Here is a 25,785-nt window from a genome sequence, read left to right as displayed (position 1 = left end):
TTTGTAGGAATAACACCTGATTAACAGGGCAGGAAAGAAGGTGAGTGCCACTGGAGACTGAAGCCAGGACCACTGGCCAATTTATACCATGTGCTCATCTCTCCTGTTAGTCTAATGATGAGGTTGATGGTGTCCTAATGTTTGTCAAATATGTTTTGTAACATTTTAAGTGCTTTTGGATCTGCACCTGGATTGTTCTCAAATAGTCATTACAGTTATAATATATCGCTATATTGTCTAAAAATAGCAACACAGAGAGTAATACAGCAAATTTAAAGAGCTCCCCCACCTTAAATAAACATTGCAAATGTATGCTTCCTGGGCCCCTCAAAGTTTTATTACATGTTTCACTCATCGCTAATGACTGTGGCTTGCTATAACTTTTTTAATAATGGAAAAGCTTGACCAATAGGTATATCTACCATGCTGCTTTGCCACTTAATACAATCTGACAGAACTCATGGACTTCTTTAATTTATTTTATCATAACAGAGATCCAAACTAGGACTTGCTGTAATCATCTATGTGCCTCTTCAGATACTGCTCTTATCCACCCCCCCATCCCCCAATACCATTTATAATTTTATTTATTAACATTTGGAATGGAATTGTTACTACAATTAATCCTTGAGCACCAGGTAACAGATTTTGCTTTTTGTTAGTGCTGGGCTGAACTAACCCTCCCATTTTCATTAAAGTTTTCACCTCCTGTGAAAGAGGCAACTTTCTTTCATGGGGGTGGGTCGAAATTCTCTAAAAATTTTGTGCGGGAGGGAGGGAGTTTGTGCTTACCGGTAATAATAAAATATACAGAGCTGTGTGGGTGTTCTTTTTAAATTGAAAACCTTTTCTGCAGTCCCCAAAGTCTCCCGTGTGGTGTCATAATTACTTTCAGCAAAAAAACCTTCCTAGGGACTTTCCAAAAGAAGGCTATCTCAGGTGTGCCTGAGAGATAAACTATTTGTTTAAAGCAACCCCTTTCTAAAGAAAGAAAAAAACGTTTAACATGACCATGCCAGTCCTCAGAGCCCTGCACGATGTGTTATTCTCCTTGCTGAGCAGGAAGGGCGGGGGGTTAGTTCGAAAGCATAATAGCGAGAGAATCCCAGCTTTCAAGGCTTCTTCCTGCCTGACTGAAAAGTTCCTACATGTGTTTACTCAGATATAAGCATTGCGGTGTTCAGTAGGATCTTTAAGACGACTTGGGGATTTTTAACTGATCTACAGCACAGGTCTGTGCATATCTACTCAGAAGTAAGTCCTATTGAGTTCAATGGGACTTACTCTCAGGTAAGTATGTATAACCTCAACCACACACATTCACATAATCACTTCTTTGTCTATTGGTTTCCAGAGCAATCCTACACATGTCAGCACCTCATGTTGCCCACAGCTCAGCTTTGTATTTCCACACCCAGCTCATTTCCAAACCTCCTGCTAGGTTATTTCAGAAGACCCAGGGGGGTGGGGGGAGTTTCCAGAGAGATGGATTGGAGGAGAAGTTAACCCCCCACACACATACACACATAATGGAAGAATGTAGTTCTTCGTATTCCCTGGTATGTTTATTCCTCATTTTGTCGTTCCCTGAACATGTGCAGAGTGTGCTTTTTATTCAAACAAAAGCTTGCTAATCTTTCCCCTCATGCTACAGTTGTACAAGTGTAACTACTTCAGAAAGAACTTTCCATTATACTGTCTCTCTTTCATGAGGTTCATAACACCAGTGTGATGTAGTGGTTCGAGTGTTGGACTGGAAGCCGGGAGATCTAGGTTCTAGTTCCCACGTGGCCATGGAAGCTCGCTGGGTGACTTTGGTTCAGTCACTGACTCTCCCTGCAACCGACTCTTACTACTCTCTTCTCTTTCCCCGCTTACCGTTGCAAAATTCTGATCCGGACTGCAGGCTCCTATCACTGCCTTAGTTTAACATAAGGCATTCACGCAGCTAACATATGCAGTCTGACCCTAGGTTCTGTCCAAAAGAAGCACTATTCCTAGACACTAGTTTATTAGAAAAGATCAAGCTCAATAGATTTTAATTAGTTTTAGTTCCTATTCATTATATGCTCTGTGAATTCAGATTTCTAGAACTTTGCTAAGCGGAACATTTTTTGTCCTCATGGCCCATGATGATGATGTTTTTGTAGGTTAGTCTAATGATTTTTATGTACTGGGCAGTAGAGGTTAGAAGTTCATTAATTTATACTTTGAAGTAAATAGTAGATATTCTACAATGACCCCTATTGATTCCTAGTATCCCCCATGTTCTCCAGAATCAAGAAATAAAAGTTTGGCTAATATTTACCTTGATGCATAGTAAGATATATTGTGGGTTACAAAAGCACTGGAAAAATCATTCAGTTCTTCAGTAAAACCAATAAGTAAACTATTTCTACTCATTAAAAGAAAGGACATCATTTTCTCACATTTTTTGGATAATGATTAACATGCTGTTCACTCTAATGGATGCCATCTTTAGAAACATAGAGGAAATAGGTTTGTCTCATAATTTCTTCATAAAAATGCAAACTGCACATGGATATAGATGTTAATGCCCTTCTTAATGGTCTATAATTTTGATCTGTTTAAACATTCAACACTTGTTGCTAAGCTGTTAAAGCCAAAGTCATTGTAGTTTTTTAAATACAATACCCATGTGTAACAACTCCAGGATTTTATAGGTTTTAGGCCTATCTATTTTAAAAGGAAGTAGAGCATTTAAATGCATCTTTTGCATCAAGAGATAGAGTATTTGCTAAGTTTAGATACAGAAGGTTAGATCTGAACTGACTGTTATGTGAACGGAAGGGCTCCTTCCAGTCACAGAACAGACTGAGATCCAGTGGAAGCTCCATATTGGAAGAAAGGGTAGGGGAAAACTATTTCCACAGTTTCCCCCTTCCGCTGCAGTCCTGGAGGTCCCCAACCCTCTGGAGCAGATTTTCAGGGGCACAGGGAGTGCAGGGGGAAGGAGGAATCAGCAAAAATTGCTTTCCTCCCTTTCTCTGGTATTAGCAGATTTCTGTCAATCATAAGCCAGGATCCAGCCTGATAGCTGGAATAAAATTTGGATAATTCTTGTCTACCCATTTTTCCAATAATTTGTGAAATGATACTGTGGTGTCTACAGAAGCATTCCATAACCCAGGGCATAATTAAAGGTTTTGTTTCCACCTTCTGGACAGTCTTTGGCACATGACATGTTGTGCAACAGGACATTGATAGTAATAGTCAGTATCTCGCTTTATGTGTATAATAGCTGGTACTTTCCAAGTAAACATCCAGGGAGTTTAAAAAAAAAACCCAACACATTTGTTTCCATATATATACATCATACACACATTTAATAGTTACATTTTTCTGTGTTGCATAATTAAAAGTCTGGTATCACTTCCTTTTTTCACTGTAAAAATGAACTATGGACTGATTAAATTAGAGCCAATCATATCATGCAAAACATCCACCTGAAAAAGAGAAAAGGGGTATGAACACAGGCAATAAGAAACACAATTATTCTCAATCATCCCAGAGTGCAGGACACAGAACAATGGACTCAAGTTATAGGAAGCCAGATTCCGGTTGAACATCAGGAAAAACTTCCTGACTATTAGAGCAATATGACAATGGAACCAATTCCCTAGGGAGGTGGTGGGCTCTCCCACACTGGAGGCATTCAAAACGAGGCTGGACAGCCATCTGTCACTGTCAGGGATGCTCTGACTTGTACTCCTGCACTGAGCCGGGGGTTGGACTCAATGGCCTTGTAGGCCCCTTCCAACCCTACGATTCTATGATTCTATTATTCTAATTATTAAAACGCAAATTATTAAAATTAAGAAGAGCATATGTATTAAACTGACTATAATCTGGAAAAGGCCTAAAGTCCTGGAGAAAACAACAACACATTATTGTTCTAATATCACTAATTGAAACTCACAATATTTATGATACAACATGATCTTGTATCCTTGTTTTGTCTAGAATTGCCTTTTAATTATCCACAATAAAGTGTTAATAAACATGGAACCTGAGCACAGAGATGAGCAGCCCAATCCTAAATGGGGCTGACCTAGCACAAGAGTGCTTAAGATGGAACTTAATGCACTCACAAGGCCATCAATTCAAATATTACACTGCCGTTAAAATGACATGATACCAGCATTACTGGCCAGCACAAATATTTCAAGGCTGAAATTCTATGCCCATTTATCTAGACGTAAGCCCCACTGAACTCAATAGAGCTTACTTCTGAATAGACATGTATAGGACTGCACTGTAAGATTTGTGTAGAAGTGATTTGCAAGACTGAGTGATTTAGAAACTGAGCTCAAGTAATGCTTGTACACATTTTTGCATTTCCCATATTTGTAAACTAACTGAAAATTCTAAACTGAGTAGAATGTATTTCTGACTTTAAAATGTCTGTTTTTTTCTCACATTGACAGCATTCACAACTGGCATTTTCAAACCAGAAATAATTTGCGCAGTGAACTCCTGTACATGTCTACTCAAAAGTAAGCTCCATTGAGTTTAATGGGACTTGTTCCCAGGAAACAGAGTATAGGATTACAACCTTAGTGTCGCATGTGGCAACATAACTGAATCTTGCGTTAGGGACCAGCACTCTTACCGCATTATTATCTACTATAATCTTCTCCAGATTTTTTTTTTGCATTTCAGAACATTCACCATTTGAAAACAATGATATCATCAATCAATATGTTTGTTTTGGTATGCTAATGCACAGAGGCAGCAGTGATAAAGGTATTTACATTAGGCTTGCCCAATCAAATAAAAAAATCTGCATTTTCAAGTTGTGCCTTACAAACGGACTTCTCCATCGCTAAGCTGCATGTTCATCATAAAACTGTGCATGCATGTCTTATAAAAACACAAATGATATATGTTGAAGAATAAAATAAATCACTCGTATCTTCCCCATTGAGACAACAGTACAGCTGAATGTAAGTTCAAGCAGCACCTTTCAGAAATGGTTAGTCCTTGTCCAGGATGGTTTCCTGACATGCCTTCAGTTTATTAAGCAGAAACAATGAATAACTAATGTTAATAATGTGATGGTCACTGTCAGTACTTTCTGCATTCAATTTCCTTCTGACCTCACTGTTTATAATTCCCAGTGCCCCCACCCCCATATGTACTTTATGGGACTGTTCACACAACACAACAGCCCAAGGTGAGGCTGTGGGTTCATGCGGGGTGCATGAGGCCTCCATTTTAAATATGCAATGCATGCTTGGGGCTTATCATGTTGGGAAAACCCGGCAAGTGTGAGTTATGTAAGGACTAAACAATCCTTGCCTAATCTGTGGTCTGTTTTAGGGTTGTGCCAGAGTTGTTTAACCCTCACATAATCCAAGCTCACTGGGTTCACACAACATGACAAGCCCCATGCAGGGGTTGCGTATTCAGCATGGTATCTGCAAGTGCTGTGGCTTGTCATGGGTTAAATAACCCACGACAAGCTGTGGCATATTGTCTGAACCCAGTCATTTTAAACCTGAAACGCGCTCTAACACTCCATGCGTGATGTATCTGATGAAATGGGCAATACAAAAGCTTATGCCAGAATAAACTCGTTAGTGTTTAAGGTGTCAGAAGACTCTTGGTTGTTCTTGCTACACAATCGCTTTACAAGGTTAACCTCTGGAAATTGTTCTGACCTCATTCCTGAATGGTCCCACCGCACTGTCACCACATCCACAGTGCACACAAGCCCAATTACACTGTGAGTCAGCTGTGGTACAACACTGTGGCCATAGGCCCAATGCCCAAAGAGGTCAAAGGCTGACAACTAGGAGTAAGAGACTAGCTTGCACCAGGTGCGAGTGCATCAGCTCTTTGCACGGACGCAGGAGGTTAAATTACTTTAGCTTTTAATGTGGTGAAACATACCTTCTTTCTGTCCAAGGCAATCATATTTCTTAGTGCATACACAGTGACTAATCCATCACTGTCTCCAATCAGAAGACAATCTGCATTTTTAGCAAAAAGTACAGTTGTGAATTTCAAATGTCCAGTGGCAGGATTCACAATCAAGGGATCCAATCTGCATACAAAACAATAAGGTATATAACATACAACCAGAGCTGTAGAGCTGTTTGGAGCATCCCATAACAACATAAGAAGAGCCATGCTGAATCAGTCCAACGGCCTATGTAGGCCAGCATTCTGTTCCCATGGTGGCCAACCAGATGCCCATGGGAAGCCCACAAGCTGGGTATGAGTGCAATAGTACCCTCCTGCTCATGTTCTCCAACAACTCATATACAGAGATGTACTGCCTCCAATACTGGAGGTAATATATAGCCACTGTGACTAGTAGTCATTGATAGCCTTATCCTCCATGAATCTGTGTAATCTCCTTTTAAAGCCATCCAAGCTGATGGCCATCAGTACATCTTGTGGTAGCAAATTCCATAGTTTAACTACATGCTATGTGAAGAAGTACTTCCTTTTATATCTCCTGAATTTTCTATTACTCAGCTTCATGGGATGACCCTGGGTTCTAGTATTATTATGAGAGTACTATTATCCACTTTCTCCATACTATCCCTACTTTTGCATACTATCCTTGCTGCCCATACTTGCCTTTTTTCTAAGCTAAACAGTCCTTGACATTGTAACTTTTACTGATAGGGGAGTTGCTCCAGCTCCTTGATCATTTTTGTTGCTCTTTTCTGCACCTTTTCAAACGCTACAATATCCTTTTTGAGATGTGGTGACTAGAACTGTACACAGTATTCCAAGTATGGTCACATCATAGATTTGTATAAGGGCAGTATGATATTGGCAGTTTTATTTTTAATTCCTTTTCTAATTATGCCCAACATGAAATTTGCCTTTTTCACAGCAGCCACACACAGGGTCGAATTGTAACTGAGCTATCTACCACAATGCCAAGATCTCTTTCTCAGTCAGTCACCACCAGCTTGGATCCCATCAGCATACACATGAAGTGGGATTTTTTTGCCCCCAGATCCATCGCTTTACACTTGCTTATCTTAAACTGCATTTGCCATTTTAATGCCCATTCTCTCCTTTGAAGCTCTTCACAACCTCTGTTTGTTTTAACCACCCTAAATAATTTGATGCAATCAGCAAACATAGCCTTCTCACTGGTCACTCCTAATTCCAGATAATTTATGAACAAGATAAAAAGTACCAGTCCCAATAGGGATCCTTATGGGACCCCACTGTTTACATCCCTCCATTGTAGGGATGTCGGAGAATTTCTCCACGAATCTCTGGGAGACCGAATGCCATTGCCAACACATTCCTCGCGGCGGTGGGTCCCGTTGCCCTTATTTCAGCGTTGCCCTTATTTTCGCCGTAGTCTACGTAAATCTTTACGTAGACTACCCGTGCCCAAATAAGGAACGTAAATGGCAGCGCCCATGGGCGCCGCCATTTGCATACGTGCTTTTTTTCCCCCCAAAGTCAGCCATGATAGGCTACGTAAAGATTTACGTAGCCTATCATGGCTGACTTTGAAAATCTAGCCGTGATAGGCTACGTAAATCTTTATGTAGCCTATCACGTTTTTTGTGGGGTTTTTTACTTTACTTTTTTTCTTTCGCGGCCGGGGAGACGGGGCGCTCCCCCCCCGGCCAGAATTTCGGCAGGGAGGGACAGAGCGCCTCCCCACCCGCCAAGAATTTCAGGGGGAGAAACGAAGCGCCTCCCCCCCCCCAAAAAAAGCTGCGGGACCAGGTAAGGGACTTTCGTCCATCCCTACTCCACTGTGAGAACTGAGTATTTATTCCTACTCTCTGCTTTCTGTTTTTTAACCAGTTACCAATCCATAAGAGGACCTCGCCTCTTATTCCATGACTGCTAAGTTGGCCCAGGAGTGAGGGACTCTAGGACAGATACCATCTGGATAGATATCAATATCCCATTGTGGAATATTGTTTATCTTACTACCATTTATTTGTTTGCCTCATAAGTAACTTTCTCCCCAACAGTAGTCTCCACATCTTCTAGTGAAACTAGTGTATGCAGCAGCCATAAAGTCAGGGGACAGCATAATCTATAACATTAGCTAACAGTCTGAGGGCTAAACCAACTGTTCTTGTAATCACACATAGTGAAACTATGCGTCGTAGGTTTTCTTTTTACTCCAGTGTAAGTGTGCACTGCCCCAATTCGGATTGGGTCCATAGTGCTCTGTGTGTGTGTGTGTGTTAAACTCCCCCCTCCATTTTTGTTGTGAAATTCTACCACCCCTCACCTTCCACACACAGGGGGACCAAAAAAAGAGGGAAAAAAGTCTCCATCATCTACAATAGAGACTTTTTTTCTTTTTTTTAACCCCCTTGTGTATGAGAGAGAGAGAGAGAGAGAGAGAATTTCACAATAAAAATGGGCGGAGAAGGTTTATCCCCCCCGCCCCACCAGAACAATGTAGTCCCAATCTGAATTGGGGCCACACCAACTTACAGTGGAGTGAAAACCTACCGCATATAGCTTCACTATGCATGATTACAAGAACACTAAGTTTAGGCCTGACACTGCAGCATTGTTCTGCTTGTCACCTCATGACAGAAGACAAGACGGGTTTTGTGAATGGGAGTGCTGAGCTGCTATTTTCGATGGTTAGATGAAGGAATCAAGGTTCCCAGTGTCTGCAAATCAATGGGAGGAGGTGCTACTGCTTGCTTGCTTGCGTGCGTGCGTGCTTGCAGGGGGGAGCTAGATGTTCCAGCAAACATGAAGCTGCTACCAAAAACACATCTCCCTCTCCCTGGTAATGTCTAGTAAGACAAACTGTGTGACGTGACATTGTGTTCTTGAGTTTCCTCATCCTGCAAGTGGCAGCCTACGATGTGGACCAGGGCCAGGGGAACTAGGAGTGCAAAGACATCCCCATCTTGTGTTTTGTTTTACTACACGTTACAGAGCGAAGGAGACGTGGCGGTGTGGGCCTGCTGTTTCCAGCAGCTGCCGTGAACTTACTTCCAGCCATACTCTCCGCAGTCCATGATGGATGCCCTTCTTCTCCCCATTACTGTGGAGAGGATTTATGGACATCAGTCAAGTCATATCTGAGGGGTTAATGTTGTCAGTGAGATGCAGCACTAATGCCTGAACAAGGACTTCTCTCACTACAGCCTGCACCTCTTTGTTACTCGTTGCCCCTCCTGCTTCCATCTCTAGAATGAGCTGTGACTGCTAATATCATAGGGGTTCTAGCCGTCCCTTCCAGCTCCCCCTCAGACTGGGTGATAGCAGCCTGGTTTTGACTCAGTCTGATGCAAGTGCTTCCCCCACTGGGAGAGCTGCTTAGCAACCAGGAAGACTTTACAGCTGTTTCAAAATTATCAGTTAAATTTGATACTTCGAAATATAGTGCAGTGCTACCCCATACGTGACACACTATTTTCAGGAATAACTGAGTACAGGGCATTTCACTGCATCCAGTTCGGAATTACTTTTAAGAAATGTTCTTACTTACGTGCTGACACTAAGATCCCAGATTTCCACTCTAGTCTCATTCACTGCTGCAAACACATATGCCGAATTGGGAGACCACATTATATCATAAATAACATTGGTCGTGGAACTGAGAGTCAAAATGGGGCGAACTGAATCCTGGCGCCATAACATAATACTCCAGTCAGCAGAACAGCTTAGAAACACTTCTGTACTGAATGGATTCCATGCTATCTTGTACACAGGGCCCTTGACAAGTGCGGGAGAGAGAGGGAGAGGTGAAATCACTTCTTTATGGAGCTACTCACATGTCAAAATATCTTAACATCAGGGGTGGTATCGTAAATATTTGTGTGGAAGTATGTTGCTGCTGCTACAGCACTGAGGCAGTGTCCTAACAAGATCTGAGAGGACGCCGAACTTCTCTGAACTGCATGTGATGGATGGCACAGCTTTAGCCAAATTAACCTCATTGGCCGTCATCCAGAGATGCTGAATGCACACACTCATGGGAAACCTGTGCACATTTGAGGCTCTCTACAGTTTGTACCACAGCGGCTGTGCTAGTGGACAAGGCAAGCCACCTCTTGAACTGAATGGCAGTTTGGATCTTCAGCTATGGACTGCTGCAGAGAAAGCCCTGGCTTTGTGCACTCTACTCAGTGCTTCACATGTATACCTTCTCCTTTAGATCATGGCCACAGGGTTAATTGAGCCTATAGCACTTTAAGGGTGCAATCCTATGCATGTTTAGACAGAGAAAAGGCCTACAACTCCCAGCATGCCCCAGCCAGCTGGCTGGGGCATGCTGGAAGTTGAAGGCCTTTTCTCTGTCAATACATGCATAGGACTGCACCCTAAGTCAACTAAAGAGGTTGATAGACAGGGCTGGCCCAAGCCATATTGATTCAAATCACAGTTTCTTCCTGCTAATTAAATGGGGCACAAACCACTGGGAAATTCTCCTCCACACGCCTCTGTGAATGAATGGGAGCTGTGCTACAGTGTTCTTCATCCTGTCTTAGGGAAGGCAAAACCCACAAATGGCCAGGGAGGAAGGAGGTCCAGTCTGCAGATGGGAGCTCACAAAAACTAGGGCTGTCATGGTGTACAATCTGCTACTCACTATCCTGGAGGTCAAGGGTAGCTGCTGACTTCAGCCATACCGAGATAGTGCAAGGCCTGTTGCAGACACAGGTCCTGATCTAAGGAGGGTTGGACACAAGGCTTGCAGAATCACAGACAGATCTCTGGGGCAGCAGCTTGTTTCTAGGGAGTCTCAGCTCAAGCAGAGTTCTTTTGTTTCACTAGGCTCTGACTACTCTTCCCAGACTCTACTCAGTTGCATGTGCAGTAGAGATCCTTAAAGGGGTAGCCTACAAACCTGGAGCCAAGCATTCCTGCCTGGTGCTGGGGAGAAGGCCATGGGAATGAGAGGTATCTGATGTGGTGGGGCTTGGCTCCTCAAGTGCATTAGACTCAGGAGAAGCTGCCTCCGGGGGGGGGGGGTCTGGGTTCAGGGCCTCCAGAACAGCAGTCTCAGTTTTGATATCTGGGATCTAGTCTTTGATATCTGGGATCAGGTCTTGCTCCTCTGGTTGCTTCTTGAGGTCAAGTTTATGACAACTTTGCAGCTACTCTTCATTTCAATGGGACTTGTGCAGGAGAAACGCCTAGTGATTATTCCCCAAGGTTCATATCTGTCTGTGTCCTACTCTTGTAACTCTTAACGTCACCCCCAATCCACTTCTTTAGGTGGCTGCCTTATCTTGCCCTGACAACTTGACATTCAAGTTTGCATGATGACTCCGGAGTTCATTGATAATAATGTTAAATATTCACTGTTTGGCAGCGGAATAGACTGCCTCAGGAGGTGGCAAGTCCTACGCTGGAGATATTCAAGCAGAGGTTGGATGGCTATCTGCCAGGGATGCTGTAGCTGCACCCTGCAGTGCAGAGCCTGCATCAAGCAGGGGGTTGGACTCATTGATTTCCAAGGTCCATTCCAACTCCATGATTCTATGAAGGAGTCAGTATATAAGTAGGTCCAGAGTCATCCTCACATTCTTAAGACACTTTGATTTCTATTCAAGACAGCAATGCTGAACTCCGCAGTTCATTGGTCATTTATTTCTCCAACATGATGGATTCATTTGGTACCTAGAGATTGCTGTCTGAGCTGAAGGTGACCATCCAGTATAAGACTCTAACCCACTGTTCTCAGAAACTCTGTTGTAGTCATGGCACTTTCATCTTAAATTCTGCTAAAATTAAAATGTAAGAAATAGCGTATATGTTTTATTAACACTTATAATTAAGAAGTAATCCAATCCAGCAGACCTATCCACCCTTGCTTGAATTGATATTGATCCCACTCTAATCATATAAGAAATAAAAGTTTTAAACAAGAATTACCCATTTCTTTAGTAAGCATTGGAGCAGCTTATCAGCGAGTGGCTCCCACACAGTTGGGAGAATGTTTAAATGACCCAACCATGTGGCAGGGGTGGGGTGGGGGTGTCAATCACATTGGTGTTTCCCATGGAATTGGCACCTATGGTTGGGTCATTTAATTATTCTCCCAGCTCAGTAGAAGAGTTGTTCCTGGATAAGCAGCTCCCATATGGTTGGGGGAACATGAAAAGTACCTTCGACTGTGTGTGCCTAAGGTGGGAGACAGAGATATGGCCTGCCCAACCAATTGTTGTTTAACTTCACTCACTTTGTGTCCTCTGTAGGTCTCCAGATATTGCTCATTGTAAGAACAAAAGCATTTGTGAATATAGCCTTCTTCTGTTCCAGCCAAGTATATATTAGTGTCCTGAAAATAAAAGCAGATTACCATGATCAGGTTTGACTTTGTCTACCTGCAGCACTTTTCTGAGAATTTTCACTGCAGGAAGACTTGCTTCTCTCTTTTCCCAGTATTGCTTGGAAAGACTTGACTAGAGGTGAGCAACTTGTACCCCGCCAGATGTTTTGTCCTACAACTCCCATAAGCCCTAACCAACATAGCCAATGGTGAGGAATGATGGGAGCTGTAGGCCAAAACATTTGGAGGCCTCAAGTTACCCACCCCTGGACTAGACTCTAGTGTATCCAATGAACTGTGTATCAAGAACTGTATAACCAGATAACCAGAGGAATAATATAAAACCACTGTAAAGTATTCCAGTTCTAGTAATTCAAGCTCAGGGCTATTTCATGCATACCATAAGCCCCCACTCCACCCCTCACAAACAGGGGGATCAACTCCATACAGGAAATAATGTATACATATATGGTATATACCAGCCTTCTCCAACCTGTTGCTCACCACCAGATGTTTTAGACTACAGTGCCCAGATTTCCTAACCATCGGCCATGTTGGCTGGATCTGATGGGACTTGAAGTCTAAAATGTCTGAAGGCACCAAGTTGGGGAAAGCTGGTATATACCATAAGGGAAGAAGAAGGTGCATGTATCACCCTGAGTTTACATTCTGGGATGCCACTGCATGCAGGAAAAAATACGTGCTGGATGAAGCCGCTTCCAGTTTTGGCATTTCTTGGCCATGTTAATTTATTGCTTTGTAGAATGTTTGCTGCTTCTTTTCCTTCTCCTCTTGAGTGAGATTAAGATGGCTGTGGCAGGGTATGATTGTGGCAGATTGCATGTTGCTGCACTCAATCTTGCCAAGCATGTGGCTGATAAAACCAACTTAGAGCTGTGACCTGATGGCAAGGTGATTGCTATGATGTATGTGAATGCTGACAAAACATTTAGGGCCAATTGGTGTGAGCTAGAACACTGAAAAAGATCAGTTTACCTTTGGATGAAAATCAAAGGCTAGTCCCGGAGCTTGTCGAGATATCAGTGCTTCGGTTTTCTTTTCTGCTCCCTTTTTCTTTTCAGCTGCTGTTCGTTTTAGTTTCATCAAATCTGTGTAGATAAACAATGCAAACAGGAGTTGATACCTCCAGTTCAATTATGAGCACCATACAGACTTTTCTCATCTACAGAGTACATGTAGTCCACTATCGGAGATAGATTCCATAAGAATTGCTTTCATGCCTGGTTGCTTATACTACAACAGCACAGCTTCACTCTAGTCCAGCAATGCCACTGTACAAACATGGAAGCAAGTTTCTGAACAGTCCTATTCAGGCATTCCTCCTCTGTGAATAATCAACATGTGAGAGGAAATAACAAGGATTAGCACACTAATGCTGCCCCTCTTCAACCATCCTCCTCACCCTCTACAAGTTGGAGGGATAACTTCTCCAAATCCAGCTGCTAGAATTGTGCACATGTAACCTTCTTTTAAAAAGCCAGTATCTTACCAATCAGTTGTTCGGGGAGCGGGGGGGGGGAGCAGTAAGGTGGAGTTAGTCCCCAAACCTTGCCAAACACCTGGTCAGTGAGATTTCAGTGTTTTAAAGAGGACTATGTGTATTCATTCCCAACTATTTTACACACACTTGGTTGGATCACAGCCTGTCGAATGCCCAGCGTTGTACATCTTGGCTTGCAGCATCTACATTATTCCTGAAGTTATTACACATATTTATTTATTATTTCTGTTTATATCCTGCCTTTCTGCATCTAGCACCCAAAGCAGCTACCAATAATAATAAACATACAAGAAAACATTTTAACAGCCTAATAACAATAAGATAAGAAAAGCACCATTGAAAACCAGCCATAACAGTCAATGCTTGAATTATTTCAAGAGGTTTTAAGTAGGGTGACAACACTTACCAGTGCAGCTTAATCCTTTCCGAACAAACCACTTGGTTATTCTGCCATCTGCTGATATGGAGACTAGTATCTCCCCTTTGTCTTCTCCTGTTGTCCCTCTGTCCTGCTCTACCCACTTCAGCTGCCACACAGGGCCTAAGTGTTTATCATAAGATTCACTGAAACAGAAATTCACTGAATGCATACAGTAGGCAAAACATAACACTGCAAAGGAAAAAGGGCATTGAGGGAGGGAAGCAGCATATATAGGAAACAACACTGGAATGCCTGCAGCTTATGAAAGTCTACCTGAAACAGTGAGAGTTATATGCCATATGTGGAATATGGCATATAGTATGTATGGCATATAGGCGTAAAGTGGAATCTCTATGCCTCTAGTTCCAGAGAAGCTAAAGGAAGCTAAACAATTATCCAGTTCGCATGACATGACAGCCCACCATGGCTAACCGCAGGGGCTGTTGTGTCATGCCAGGTGCCCACAGGCACCCTTTCTGCATGGCACCTGTAGACCCCCCTCCTTGCCATGGTTTGCCATGTTGTGCAAACCAGGCATTGTGGATTGTTTGAGGGAGCAGGCAACCCTCAAATCACCCTAAAACAAGCTATGGGTTATTTGAAGGTTGTCTATCCCCTCAAACAACCCACGATGCCAGGTTCGCCTGACATGTTAAGCTACGAGTATGACACCATCATTTATATATTCAAAATGTTGGCCAACACGCTGCACATTAATACCAATTAATCCTCCAAGTTTTCAAAACAGTGAAGGCTGCACAGAAAAGGGATTGGGAGATGTGTGTGTTATAGACCCATATATACAATGCCTAGACACTGCTTACAAGTCTATATCCCCAGTCCCAGCCCAGAACACGATTTTTACAATAGCATGGATAGGACGTGGAAATGACTTGACAAGACTGATTTTTATCATACCTGGTATCTAAAACAGAATTTCTATTATGGGACTGGACATTGTAGACTGCAATTGTCCCACTGAACAATCCAACTGCTAGGAGGTTTGGATTGGCTGCTGAGAAATCCAGTGCAGTTACTCCATGAGTACAATGGTAGATACGCTCTGGCCACTGAACAGAAAAAAAACAACACTTGTTTTACCTGACACATTCATACAATATAAACAGCCAAGCACCCTACAAATGTTTAAAGGTGGCAAGGGGAGAAGGGTCAGGCAGTCAGGCTGCAATGAATGTTGCCTACTTTTTTGGCACATTTTTCCCACTGTTCATTTATCCCATCAAATCAGTTAGAAGCTATAAACTCAATATTGTTGAATTTATCTTGATCATATGTAAACTTGGTTAAAAAAATAAATATTAAGGATTGGATTCAAATTTATCACATTACATTTATATCCCACCTTTTTCCTCCTGCAAGGAACCCACAGCATCTCTCACATGGTCCTCCTTCTCCTCTCCATTTTATCCTCACCACAGCCATGTGAGGTAGGTCAGGCTGAGAGTCAGTGGCTGGCCCAAAGTCACCCAGTGAGCTTTCTGACCAAGTGGGGACTAGAACCCAGATCTCCCAAGTCCCAGCCCAACACTCTAATCACTACACTACACTGGCTCTCCATTTATGCTGATCCATTTACACTGGATCAACTGTGTTGATGGCTCCTCCTTCCCACAGCAGCCCCTCCAGCCCCTTGAAAGTGCTACACAGAGTCAGGAGACCCTGCTGAATGGGGCAAGCTGGGGGGTGGGTGGGGGGGATCTCCAAAAATCAGGAATAGGGACCTTCCATGAACAGAGCCCTTCCCATCATGAAAAGTCACTTCCTCTTGCAGAAGACACATCCTGGATTCAAGCCAAGAATTAGTAACTGTTCAAAGTAAAAATTATAGAACACTTATGGAATTATGGAATTAAATTATGGGACACTCATTATATGATAAAGCTTACCCAGACCATTTGCTTCAGAGAAGGAAGGGACGGATGTAACAAAGTAAGGTCTTTCATAGAAACCTGGGCCCCATCTACATGGCACATCTTTCACCCTTCACTCCTGCAACTGCGCAGCATTGCAGCTTCGAATTATCTTCTGCTGTGATACACTTGCGATTTACTGCGGGCTTCCCCAAACAGACTCCGCCATGCCCTTTTTTTTGCCATTATATTTTAATGTGCAGCTGTGCAGGTCCATGGGGATGCAACACTTCAGTGGCTGTTTTGTATTTTAGGGGTTCTGTTGTGTCTGACCGCCCTCGTTAGGTAAATTGTGGGTGATCTGTGCTCCATCATTTCCACGTCAACTGTTTGGCAGTTCCCCAGCCTGAGACTCTTGTGATGGTTCGCAATCACCCAAGGTGTGAGAGGTACACGCCTACCCATTGCTCCGAAATGGTGGCCAGAGTGAAGTTGGTCCTCCCCCAAGACCCCCCGACCCTTGGTCACTGAGTCCAAAAGTAATCATTGAGAAGATACGAAGCTGGCAAGCTGCAAAAATGTGTGGAAGTGTGATTAAGTAAATTAAAATGCCTCTCAGTGCCTCTGTAACTGCACAGCTGCAAAGGGATAAGGGGGAGTAAAGGGGTGTCACAGAGTGACGCAAGCACTATGCATGCCTACAACACGCCCACCGCAAAATGCGAAGTCAGTTTAGGGAAGGGACAGACAGCTCACAACCGCGGGAAACCCATAGCAAACCAAAAACTTCACAGCAAAAAGCCTCTTTGGAAATCTGCATTTTCCAGGAGAAAACCACAGCTGTGATGTGGTGACTGTGTTGTATGTCCCGAAGGACCTCGACTCGCAGCCACCCCGGGGCTCATGTAGATGGGGCCCTGGACCCTTTTCATTAATTATAATAGCAAATACAAATAGAGCTTTTCCATTTTTAGTTTTCCATCTATATTATGCAGTACAAGACTGCAGTACAAGATGTTTGTTGTATTGTACTATTTATAACACGGTTAATTTATACTTATGCACACTTACCTGAAAGTGAGCCACACTGAACTCAGTAGGAGTTAGTTCTGAGTAAGCATGGATAGGATTGGGGAATTAGATTGTAAACTAGCCTTATTTCAAAAGATGAGGGCAGGTTGTAAACGAACAATTTGTGATCTTATGAAATAATGTTCTTAAGGCCTCAGGCCCTAAGGAAGCATAAAAATGAAATCTGCTACTAAATTGTCAGTGCATCTTACAATGAAGAATATAAATTTAATTAAAATCACAAATAGAGGAAAGGTCATAGTATCTCTCACTGCTTGCATTACCATGGGGTTCTTCAACGACCAGCAGCAAGCCAAGCCTTTCTTCTGCTCTTTATAACGAAACTGCCCATAACCAACAGCCAAAAGATCCTTAAAAACAATAATATAGATTATTACACTACTGACAAATAATTAACCATTGAAATAGCCATGAGTGCAGCTTTTGAGGCTCAGTTCAATTTGGTGTGTGTGCTGAGGGGCGGGGGGATAACAATACACCACAGGCACAGAGCAGCATTGGCAGGGCCGGCCCAAGACTTCGTTCTGCCTGAGGTGGAGCAGCATCCCACATCTCCAGTCAAGATACATCCTACCCAAGGCCAGATTATTTTGGCATCAGAGACAGAAAATCCCACAAGTGCCTCTCCCCTGACCTTGTAGAAAAACACGTTGGCTTGGATCCAGCATCTTCCTTCCATGGACGGTAGGACTCCTTCCATCAGCAGAAGGCTTCCAGTCCAGTGGAGCATTTCTGCCAGTGGAACAAAGGAGATTAACTTTCCTTCCCCCTTTCAGTCCCCTGTCCTCCCCACAACTGCTCCAGACCCTCTGGAACAGTGTGGGATGTGGTTCTGGTGGCTGCAGAGGGAGGGGAATTGGCAAAGATCACCTCCCTGCCACTCCCTTTTTCAACTGACAGGAGCATTCTGAGTGGAGCTCCACTCAGAGAATGCTCCTATCAACACAAAATAAACTGGATCCAACCCAAGAAAAATAAGAGAGCAATCCTATTGCCACTAGACACTGTCTAGATGGCCATAGGACTTCTCAGTTTCTAGAAACTGAGGCTGTCCGACCTCAGTTTCCAGAAACTTTGCTCCCCGCCCCCTCCCCCTTGTAGCCATTGCAGTTCTTTCCACACTGCCGCTGTTTCTGCGTTCATAAGCAGAGTGCAAAGAGGGCAAAAAGGGGATGGTTCTGGAGACAGGGAGGGGAGGAAACCACAGAAGCTGCTGTACACAGCTTCCTATTGGGTCTCTGGGCCCCTTCCCTCCCCTTACCCAAAGCCACAGCTAGACACATGAAATGCCCGCCTAGCCACAAATGCAGGGCAGCTGGAGCATGGAGGAGAGGATCCCCTCTTTGCTTTGTCTGCCCTGCATTGGAGAGGTGTCAGCCTCCGAGTTCGGAGGCTGATATCTCAATAGGATTGCACCCTAAATAACTAACAATTTGTTGTCTTTTTATGACACCCAACATCAGCTGCCTGAGGCAGCTGCCTCACTCTGCCTAATGGTAGGGAGGGCCCTGACATGTTTGCGATTAGGCCAGCTTCTATGAGGGAAGTCTGTTTGGCTAGAAAAAAAACTCACACAAGTCTTAGGGTGGAGGAACTGGCCCCACTCTCTTTCCCCTGACCACCAATCACCAATCTGCCAGCTTTTGCACTCTTTTTCCCCATTCTAAAAGGTTGAAATGCCTCTCCCAAGGCTTACTTACTGGCAGTGATAACTTAGTATTTTGGGCCCACCCCTTTTACCATTGGCCAACCCCTTTTTGCCTTCAAAAAACCCCGCCCACCACTGGAATATGGCCCCCAAGAGCTTCTCTGAAATGGAATTTGGCCCTCGGGATGAAAGACACTCAACACCTCTGACTTACAGGGTTCAGTTTGTTCCAAGCCATACAGCTGACATTGTTGCCTCTAGTCAAATCACATCCGTAGGCCCACAAGGCTTCTATATCAGGTGGTGGGATTTCTTTTTGCCCTTCACCAAGTTCTAAAAGCAGCGATGACCTAATGGACACTGCCTCCTCCTCTTCCTCCTCTTCCTCCTCCTCCTTCTCTTCTTCTTCTTCCGTTTCTGATATAATATCATGTTCGGATTCACTGTGTTCAGATTTGGTATCTGGCTCTAGGAATTCAGGCAGACAGGGAAAACTTCAATAGCATTCCCTCCCCAAACACATACTGTTGTGCTAGGTGAGACCAGTAATCAGGCTGCACCAGGATATTTTTGTTGATGGCTCCCATGATGCCCAGCTGCTTTGATTGCAGCGCATGTGCATGGGGTGGGTGGGTCTGAGGCCTTTCCACATTCTACGCTCCTGAATGTATCCTGTTCTGCCATCAATGCCACCCTCCACCTTTGCAAAGTAGTGTAAAGTAGAGGCTCTACTCTCTGGAGCACCAGCAAGAGCTATTAGGCTGGTGGGTACTAGGGATATGGCTTTCTCAGTGGTGGCCCCACACCTTTGGAACTCCCTCCCCAGGGAGATACAGATGGCCTCATCACTTCTGGCTTAAAAAAAAATTAAGAAACATTTATTCCAGTGTACATTTGGTGGTTAAAAATCATTAGCTGCTGCTGCGTGTGTTTCTGCGTTTAACTGTAATTTGTATGTTTGTGTCTTTGTAATATCATAAACCACCTTGTGAGGGCAGTGCAGCCTGAAAGACAAGTTAAAAAATTGGCTGGCTGGAGGGAAGCTGGGACTTGCGGACTTCTTTCTATCTAAATGTGCATAGGATTGCGCCTTTAGCCTCCTTTGCATCTGGTGCATTTCTTTCTTTCCTTCTCCCTCTCCAGTTGTTCAGACATAGAGTGGGGAGGGGATTGCACTTGCTGGCTTCAACACCACCCCATACGCATGTTCAACATAATATCTGAAAGAGCCTGTTGTTGTTCAGTCGTTAAGTCGTGACCAACTCTTCATGACCCCATGGACCTGCATGTATACATTCTGTACACCCAGCCAGGGACTACCACCACCCCGGCTTATTCAAGAGTTCTCAATCATGTATACAAAGGACATGTTGTATTGTTTCCAGGCATCATGCCAAACACATGTAAGGGACAGGGACAGCTGACATGATTCCACTCCCTCTTAGACACGTGTTCAAAGAAACATCTGAACTGTCCCCCTGATGTACTCCTTTTTAAATAAATAAATAAAACCCACCCCTAAAAAAGTAGTCATGATGGAACCACTTGCATGAATTTGACATGACCCACCATTGAAGACCCATGCCCTAGAGCAAGGATGTTGAACCTCAGGCCTTTGGGCCAAATCCAACTCTCTGGGGTTCCCAATATGGCCTTACTCCCTTCCTCTTGCTCTACCCCCTTTTCTTCCACTTGCTGATTAGTTTGGTGTATTCCTAACTTTTGTATAGTTTTTTCCCATTCTGAAGGGTTGAAATACCTCTTCTAAGTTTTAGTTGCTGGCAGTAACAGCTTTTAGCAAAAATATGTTGGTATTCTTGGTGTTTTGGTCCTGTCCGCCACTGGAATGTGGCCCGCAAGAGCTTCTCCCAAATGGAATTCTGCCCTCTGACTGAAAGAGGTTCTGCACCCCTGTCCTAGAGAGTATGTATAATAAAAAGTATCCTAAAAGCTAATTTTCAATTTGTTTCAAGAAGCAGTGGTAATCCAAATGTCAACAAATAAAGTCTGTTTCTGGGTAATAAGAATGGCTCAAGGCTGGGACCAGTTGTTAGGTTTGAGAAATCCTTCCCAGTTATTCCCCCTCAGTTAGCTTCGCAGCCATGCCATGCAAATCAGAGACATTTGCAATCCTTTTTACAAACGTTAAAAGCTTGTAACTCCAACTGAGAATGAAGTATCTGATAACACATATACCTATGAGGACAGGAAGCTGCCGATAAGCTGCAAGCTTAGGCTGGAAAATATTCTCCATTAGGACCCTCTCCATATAAAATAAATCTTGATGAAATTTTTCAGATTTTATTATAGCTTCTGAGCGGTCTTCTTCTTCTTCATGGATTTGGGACAGAATTACACTTTCAAGATCAATGATACTTGATGCAGTGCTCTCTGGGGGTGCAAAAATCAGATGTCATAAAGCGTACATTTAACAGAACAATCTAGCACATTTTGAGAAGTAATTAGGGCAAAGAACCTTCATAAGGTGCTTTCAGTATTACTGGACTGCCTTTAGGGGCTTTCCTGGTGATTTAACTCTCGTAAGTATAGAATTGTAACTGACACCAACCATGGATTAAAAGCAGTAATTTGTTGCTTTTAACTACTGTTTTATACTGACTATTGCGATTGTATTCTGCTTTCGATTTTGTGAACTAACCTAAACATTTGATGAAGGGCAGTAGATAAATCCATTAATTAATTAATTAATTAATTAAAACACATAAAACTTCATTCCATAACACGCTGTTTCATATATTATTCTACAGTATACGAGTTCATTGCTCTTTTTAAAAACCCAGCCGTGTGTGTGTGTGTGTTTAATTTGAGGGTTTCACTATAATGGCTTTGAGGTTACTTAGATCCCAGTTAGGGTGATGGGGAAAATGTTGTACATCCAAATGTACTAGAGTAGAAGGGCTCTGTGCCTTAATTTGAATCTGTATTGTGAATTTGCCTGGTGATGTAACTATTTGGCCTAATAAATAATGATTTCTGTTCTCCACTTTGTTGTCCTGAGCTTGGAAGATGGCAGCTTTGGCATGCCCCTCCTTATGGAGGGCATGGTAGAAAGATACTGTAGGAAACAACATCATGACCGGGTCTGGAGGGTGGGCAGGGAGAGCGAGGAGAATCACTACAAGCCAGAGGTACAATTCCAGTAGCGACATAACCCTGTACTATAAACATGAATCCTTAACACAATATTGTATTATTTCCATGAAATTGGAGTAATTGTGAAATATGCCTCTCTTTTTACGACTAGTGTAATCCTATGCACACTTACTTTGGAGTAAGCCCCAATAAATACAATTGGACTTCAACTGAGTAAACACTCATAGGATTGTGCTATTAATTAGGGTTTATTGTATCCTATATTAGATTAGAAAAATGTAAGAATGTTAAAAGGGGGGGTCCCCCATGGTGCTACACTTTGCTAAACTCAAACCAACAGCAGGATCTCATCCCTGGGGCGATAGTCTAGCTGCAAGGGATAAAGCCACACTCCTTTAGAATTGCCTAGATATGATAATGGCATATAGATAATATCTGAAACTTTACATGGCTAGGAGAAGATACAGAAATCTAAATGTTGTACAAAAAATTACCTCTGTCCACTGAAGCTATGGACATGGTTTTGTCATGCTCTTTGAAGCTAGATGATTTACTGCTACTCACACTTAGTGGTCTGATAGTTTTTTCTAGCAATGCTACTTCCAAAGCATTAAAGGAATCATATAAATCCCAGGTAGTGGCCATGATCTCTAGGAACCAAGGACATTGTTAATTAGCACTTTGTTCTATATGTATGTCCTGAAATACATAATAATAAAGACATACATATAATATGTATATGAATTTCTTTATTTGTACCCCAGCTTTCTACCAAGAAAAATGTCACTCAAGGTGGCTTGCAATCGTAAATTAAACTTGATTAAAACAATAATAAAACAATGAGTTAAAATACAATAAAAACACAGCAACAACAAAATAAAAACAGGACCCAATCCAACAGGCCTGCTTATACGCCAAAGGCTTTTTTGAATAAAGTGGTCTGAGTGCCAGTGGAAAGACAGCAGAGAGGGAGCGAATCTAGCCTTCCTTGGCAGAGAGTTCCACAGCCTGGGAGGGTACCGAGAAGGCCCTCTCTTGCATCGCCAACAAACGTACCTCTAAAGGCTGCAGTGTCAAAAGAAGGGCCCATCCCAGCAGGCTCATAAGGGAGACAGTGATCTTTCAGGTAACCTGGTCCCAAGCCATCTAGGGCTTTATAGGTAATAACTAGCACTTTGAATTCTGCCTGAAAATAGATTGGTAGCCAGTGAAGCTGTTGTAACAAGGGTGTCATGTGCTCCCTGTAACTGGCCCCAGTCATCAGTCTGGCCACAGAATTCTGGACTGGGTGACATTTCTGCGTAGTTTTCAAAGGCAGCCTGACATACAGCACATTACAGTAGTCCAAATGGGCTGTAACTAAGGCATGCGTGACCATGGCCAGATTAGACATCTCTAGGAATGGGCACAGTTGATGCACTAGCCTTAGCTGCACAAATTTATTTGGGCCACTACTGAAACCTGGGCATCCAGGTTCAGCACCAAGTCCAGACGTATAACCATGCTGCGAGCCCGAGTCTTCAGGGGGAGTATAACCCCATCCAGCACCAGTTGAGCCCCTATTTCCTAATCTATCCTTTGAATGACCAGGAGCATCTCTGTCTTGTCTGGATTAAGCTTCAATTTGTTTGCCCTCATGCAGTCCATTACTGACATCAGGCCCAATTTGGAACCAAAACAGTGTCCTTGGATTTAGATGGAAAGGAGGGATAGAGTTGGGTGTTATCAGCATACTGGTGGCACCAAACCCCAAAACTGCATACAATCTCTCCCAACATTTTCATGTATATGTTAAATAGCATGGGGAATAAGATGGAACCCTGAGAGACACCACAGGCCAGCTGCCATTTCATTGAACTGGAACCCTCCAACACCATCTTCTGAAATTGCCCCTCCAAGAATGACTGGAGCCACTGTATAACGGTGTCTCCCAATCACATCTCAGAGAGATGTCCCAGAAGGATACCATGATGGATGGTATCGAAAGCTGCCGAGGGGTCCAGCAGAACCAACAAGGACACACTTCCTGGCATAGATCATCCACCATGGTGACCAAAGCAGTCTCTGTCCCATAACCAGGCCTGAAGCCACATTGAAATGGGACTAGATAATCCATCTCATCCAGAAATCCCTGGAGCTGAGAAGCTACCATATGCTCCAGCATCTTACTCAAGAATGGAATATTGGAGACCAGCTGGAAGTTATGCAATACAGTGGGGTTCAGGGAGGGGTTTTTTTCTTAACAAGGCAGGATGGAATCACACTTTTCCTCAACACTACCCTTATCTAAACAACCAGTCCTGCTCTTGGGCTGCTTTTATAAGACAAGAATGGCAAGGGTTCAACACTGAAGTGGTAGGCCTCACCCGTCCAAGGATCCTACCCACACCCTCAGGCCATACAAATTGAAAAGCATCCATGGTAATTGGACAAGCAGGAGCCAAAGTTACCGGACCTGCATCGACGATGGCATCCAAGGTGGCACAGATACAATCAATTTTATCTACAAAGTGTTGCGCAAATTGGTCACAATAGACTATGGAGTGGTCCACCTTTTCTTCTTGTGGGCCAAATTGTAATAGGCCTCTGACCACCTGAAAAGGTCTGATGGGCAACTGTGCAGATGCAGTGGTGGCAGAGAAGTACAATTTCTTTGCCACCCTCACTGCCACAGAGTAGGCTTTAAATTGAGCTCTAGCCCACGTTCAATCAGACTCATTCTGAGTTTTCCACCAGTGTCACTCTAGTCATCTGACTCATATTATCACTCACAGCACGTAGAAAACCAGGGGCTCATTTGGCTCCATGGCAGGGGATGCTCAGAAGTGATCATGTCGGCCACACGGGCCATTTCTCTATTCCAGAGGTCAACCAGGGCTTCGACAGAACGGCTTGCTGGGGTGACAGAAAAATCCCCAAGAGCCATCAGACAACAATCTGAATCCCTCCTGAAGATGGTGCTTGCCATTTTCAGCTTCTATTAGAGACTATTTCTATTAAAAATAATATTTTTAAAAATCTGGCTGATTAATCAGGGGCTCCTTTTTGGTTGATCTTTCTTTAATCAATTAATCTAACTGATTGATTAAACATTGCTGTCTTAATTCTTGTCCCTGAATTCCCTACATTTTATACTATGGGTTAGATCCAGGTTCTGGAAGAGGAAGGGCTCTAGTCTTAGAAGGTCCCTTTGCCCAATTTTGGGGGATCCCCCTCCCTCTACACCACAGCTCACCCCATTCAGCGGGGTCTCCTGACTCTCTGTGTAGCATTTTCAGAGGGATGGAGGGGCTGCCATGGGAAGAAAGGGGTGGGGAAGCCCACTTCCACCAGTTCAGTTAATCCAGCACAAATATGGATCCAACTCTGTATATATGTATATTAGTATAAAATGTAAACAGTAGCATAATACTGTATTTAGGCTGCAATCCTATTCACATTTTGCCCTTGAACATATTATTTTCAAGTCCCATTGAACAGATACATTTTAAAATACATGTGTAGGGTTGCACTGTAAGCTTTGGATGGGACCTTTGTCTTTCTTGGTGTCGTACATGTTGAACTGAGCAAACACAACTTTCAGGAGCACTTGCATGTGGGTGCCAAGTTCTGTCTGGTATAGGACTTCTGTTCCTTAACCACTATGATAGGCTGCCCCATCCCTTCACAGTTTTATAGACAGAAGGGGAAAAAACACCCTGCTGAATGTCCTCCTGCTAAAGACCTCTTAAAGGGGCTGAAGCTCTATCTCAGGTGGGATATAGCAGTGGGATAAGGCAGCTTACATGATCCTCCTCCTCTCATTTTTTCCCTAAAAAATTTCCCTAAATTATTCAAGGTTCTGCTGCA

The 25,785-nt window shown here is 43.3% G+C and overlaps 1 protein-coding gene across 1 annotated transcript in view; it reads right to left on the bottom strand.

The window, feature by feature from the left end:
• Nucleotides 1-3,419: 3,419 nt before the first annotated feature.
• DNAI4 (dynein axonemal intermediate chain 4) overlaps nucleotides 3,420-25,785 on the bottom strand; it is a 38,923-nt gene continuing 16,557 nt past the window's right edge. The window contains exons 7-17 of the mRNA XM_084848245.1: nucleotides 22,431-22,586; nucleotides 21,019-21,213; nucleotides 19,037-19,290; nucleotides 17,438-17,524; nucleotides 15,130-15,281; nucleotides 14,197-14,354; nucleotides 13,265-13,377; nucleotides 12,179-12,277; nucleotides 9,479-9,705; nucleotides 5,917-6,070; nucleotides 3,420-3,467 (exon numbers count right to left, since the gene is read on the bottom strand). Coding sequence (XP_084704371.1) covers nucleotides 3,420-3,467; nucleotides 5,917-6,070; nucleotides 9,479-9,705; nucleotides 12,179-12,277; nucleotides 13,265-13,377; nucleotides 14,197-14,354; nucleotides 15,130-15,281; nucleotides 17,438-17,524; nucleotides 19,037-19,290; nucleotides 21,019-21,213; nucleotides 22,431-22,586 — 1,643 coding nt within the window. The remainder of the gene's footprint in view (nucleotides 3,468-5,916; nucleotides 6,071-9,478; nucleotides 9,706-12,178; nucleotides 12,278-13,264; nucleotides 13,378-14,196; nucleotides 14,355-15,129; nucleotides 15,282-17,437; nucleotides 17,525-19,036; nucleotides 19,291-21,018; nucleotides 21,214-22,430; nucleotides 22,587-25,785) is intronic.

Source organism: Heloderma suspectum, chromosome 4 (genome assembly GCF_057233095.1).
Source record: "Heloderma suspectum isolate Gila_16-S chromosome 4, 16-S_ref, whole genome shotgun sequence".
Lineage (NCBI taxonomy): Eukaryota > Metazoa > Chordata > Lepidosauria > Squamata > Helodermatidae > Heloderma > Heloderma suspectum.
The sequence above is the reverse complement of the archived record's forward strand: the minus strand, read 5'-3'. Positions and strand labels throughout refer to the sequence as shown.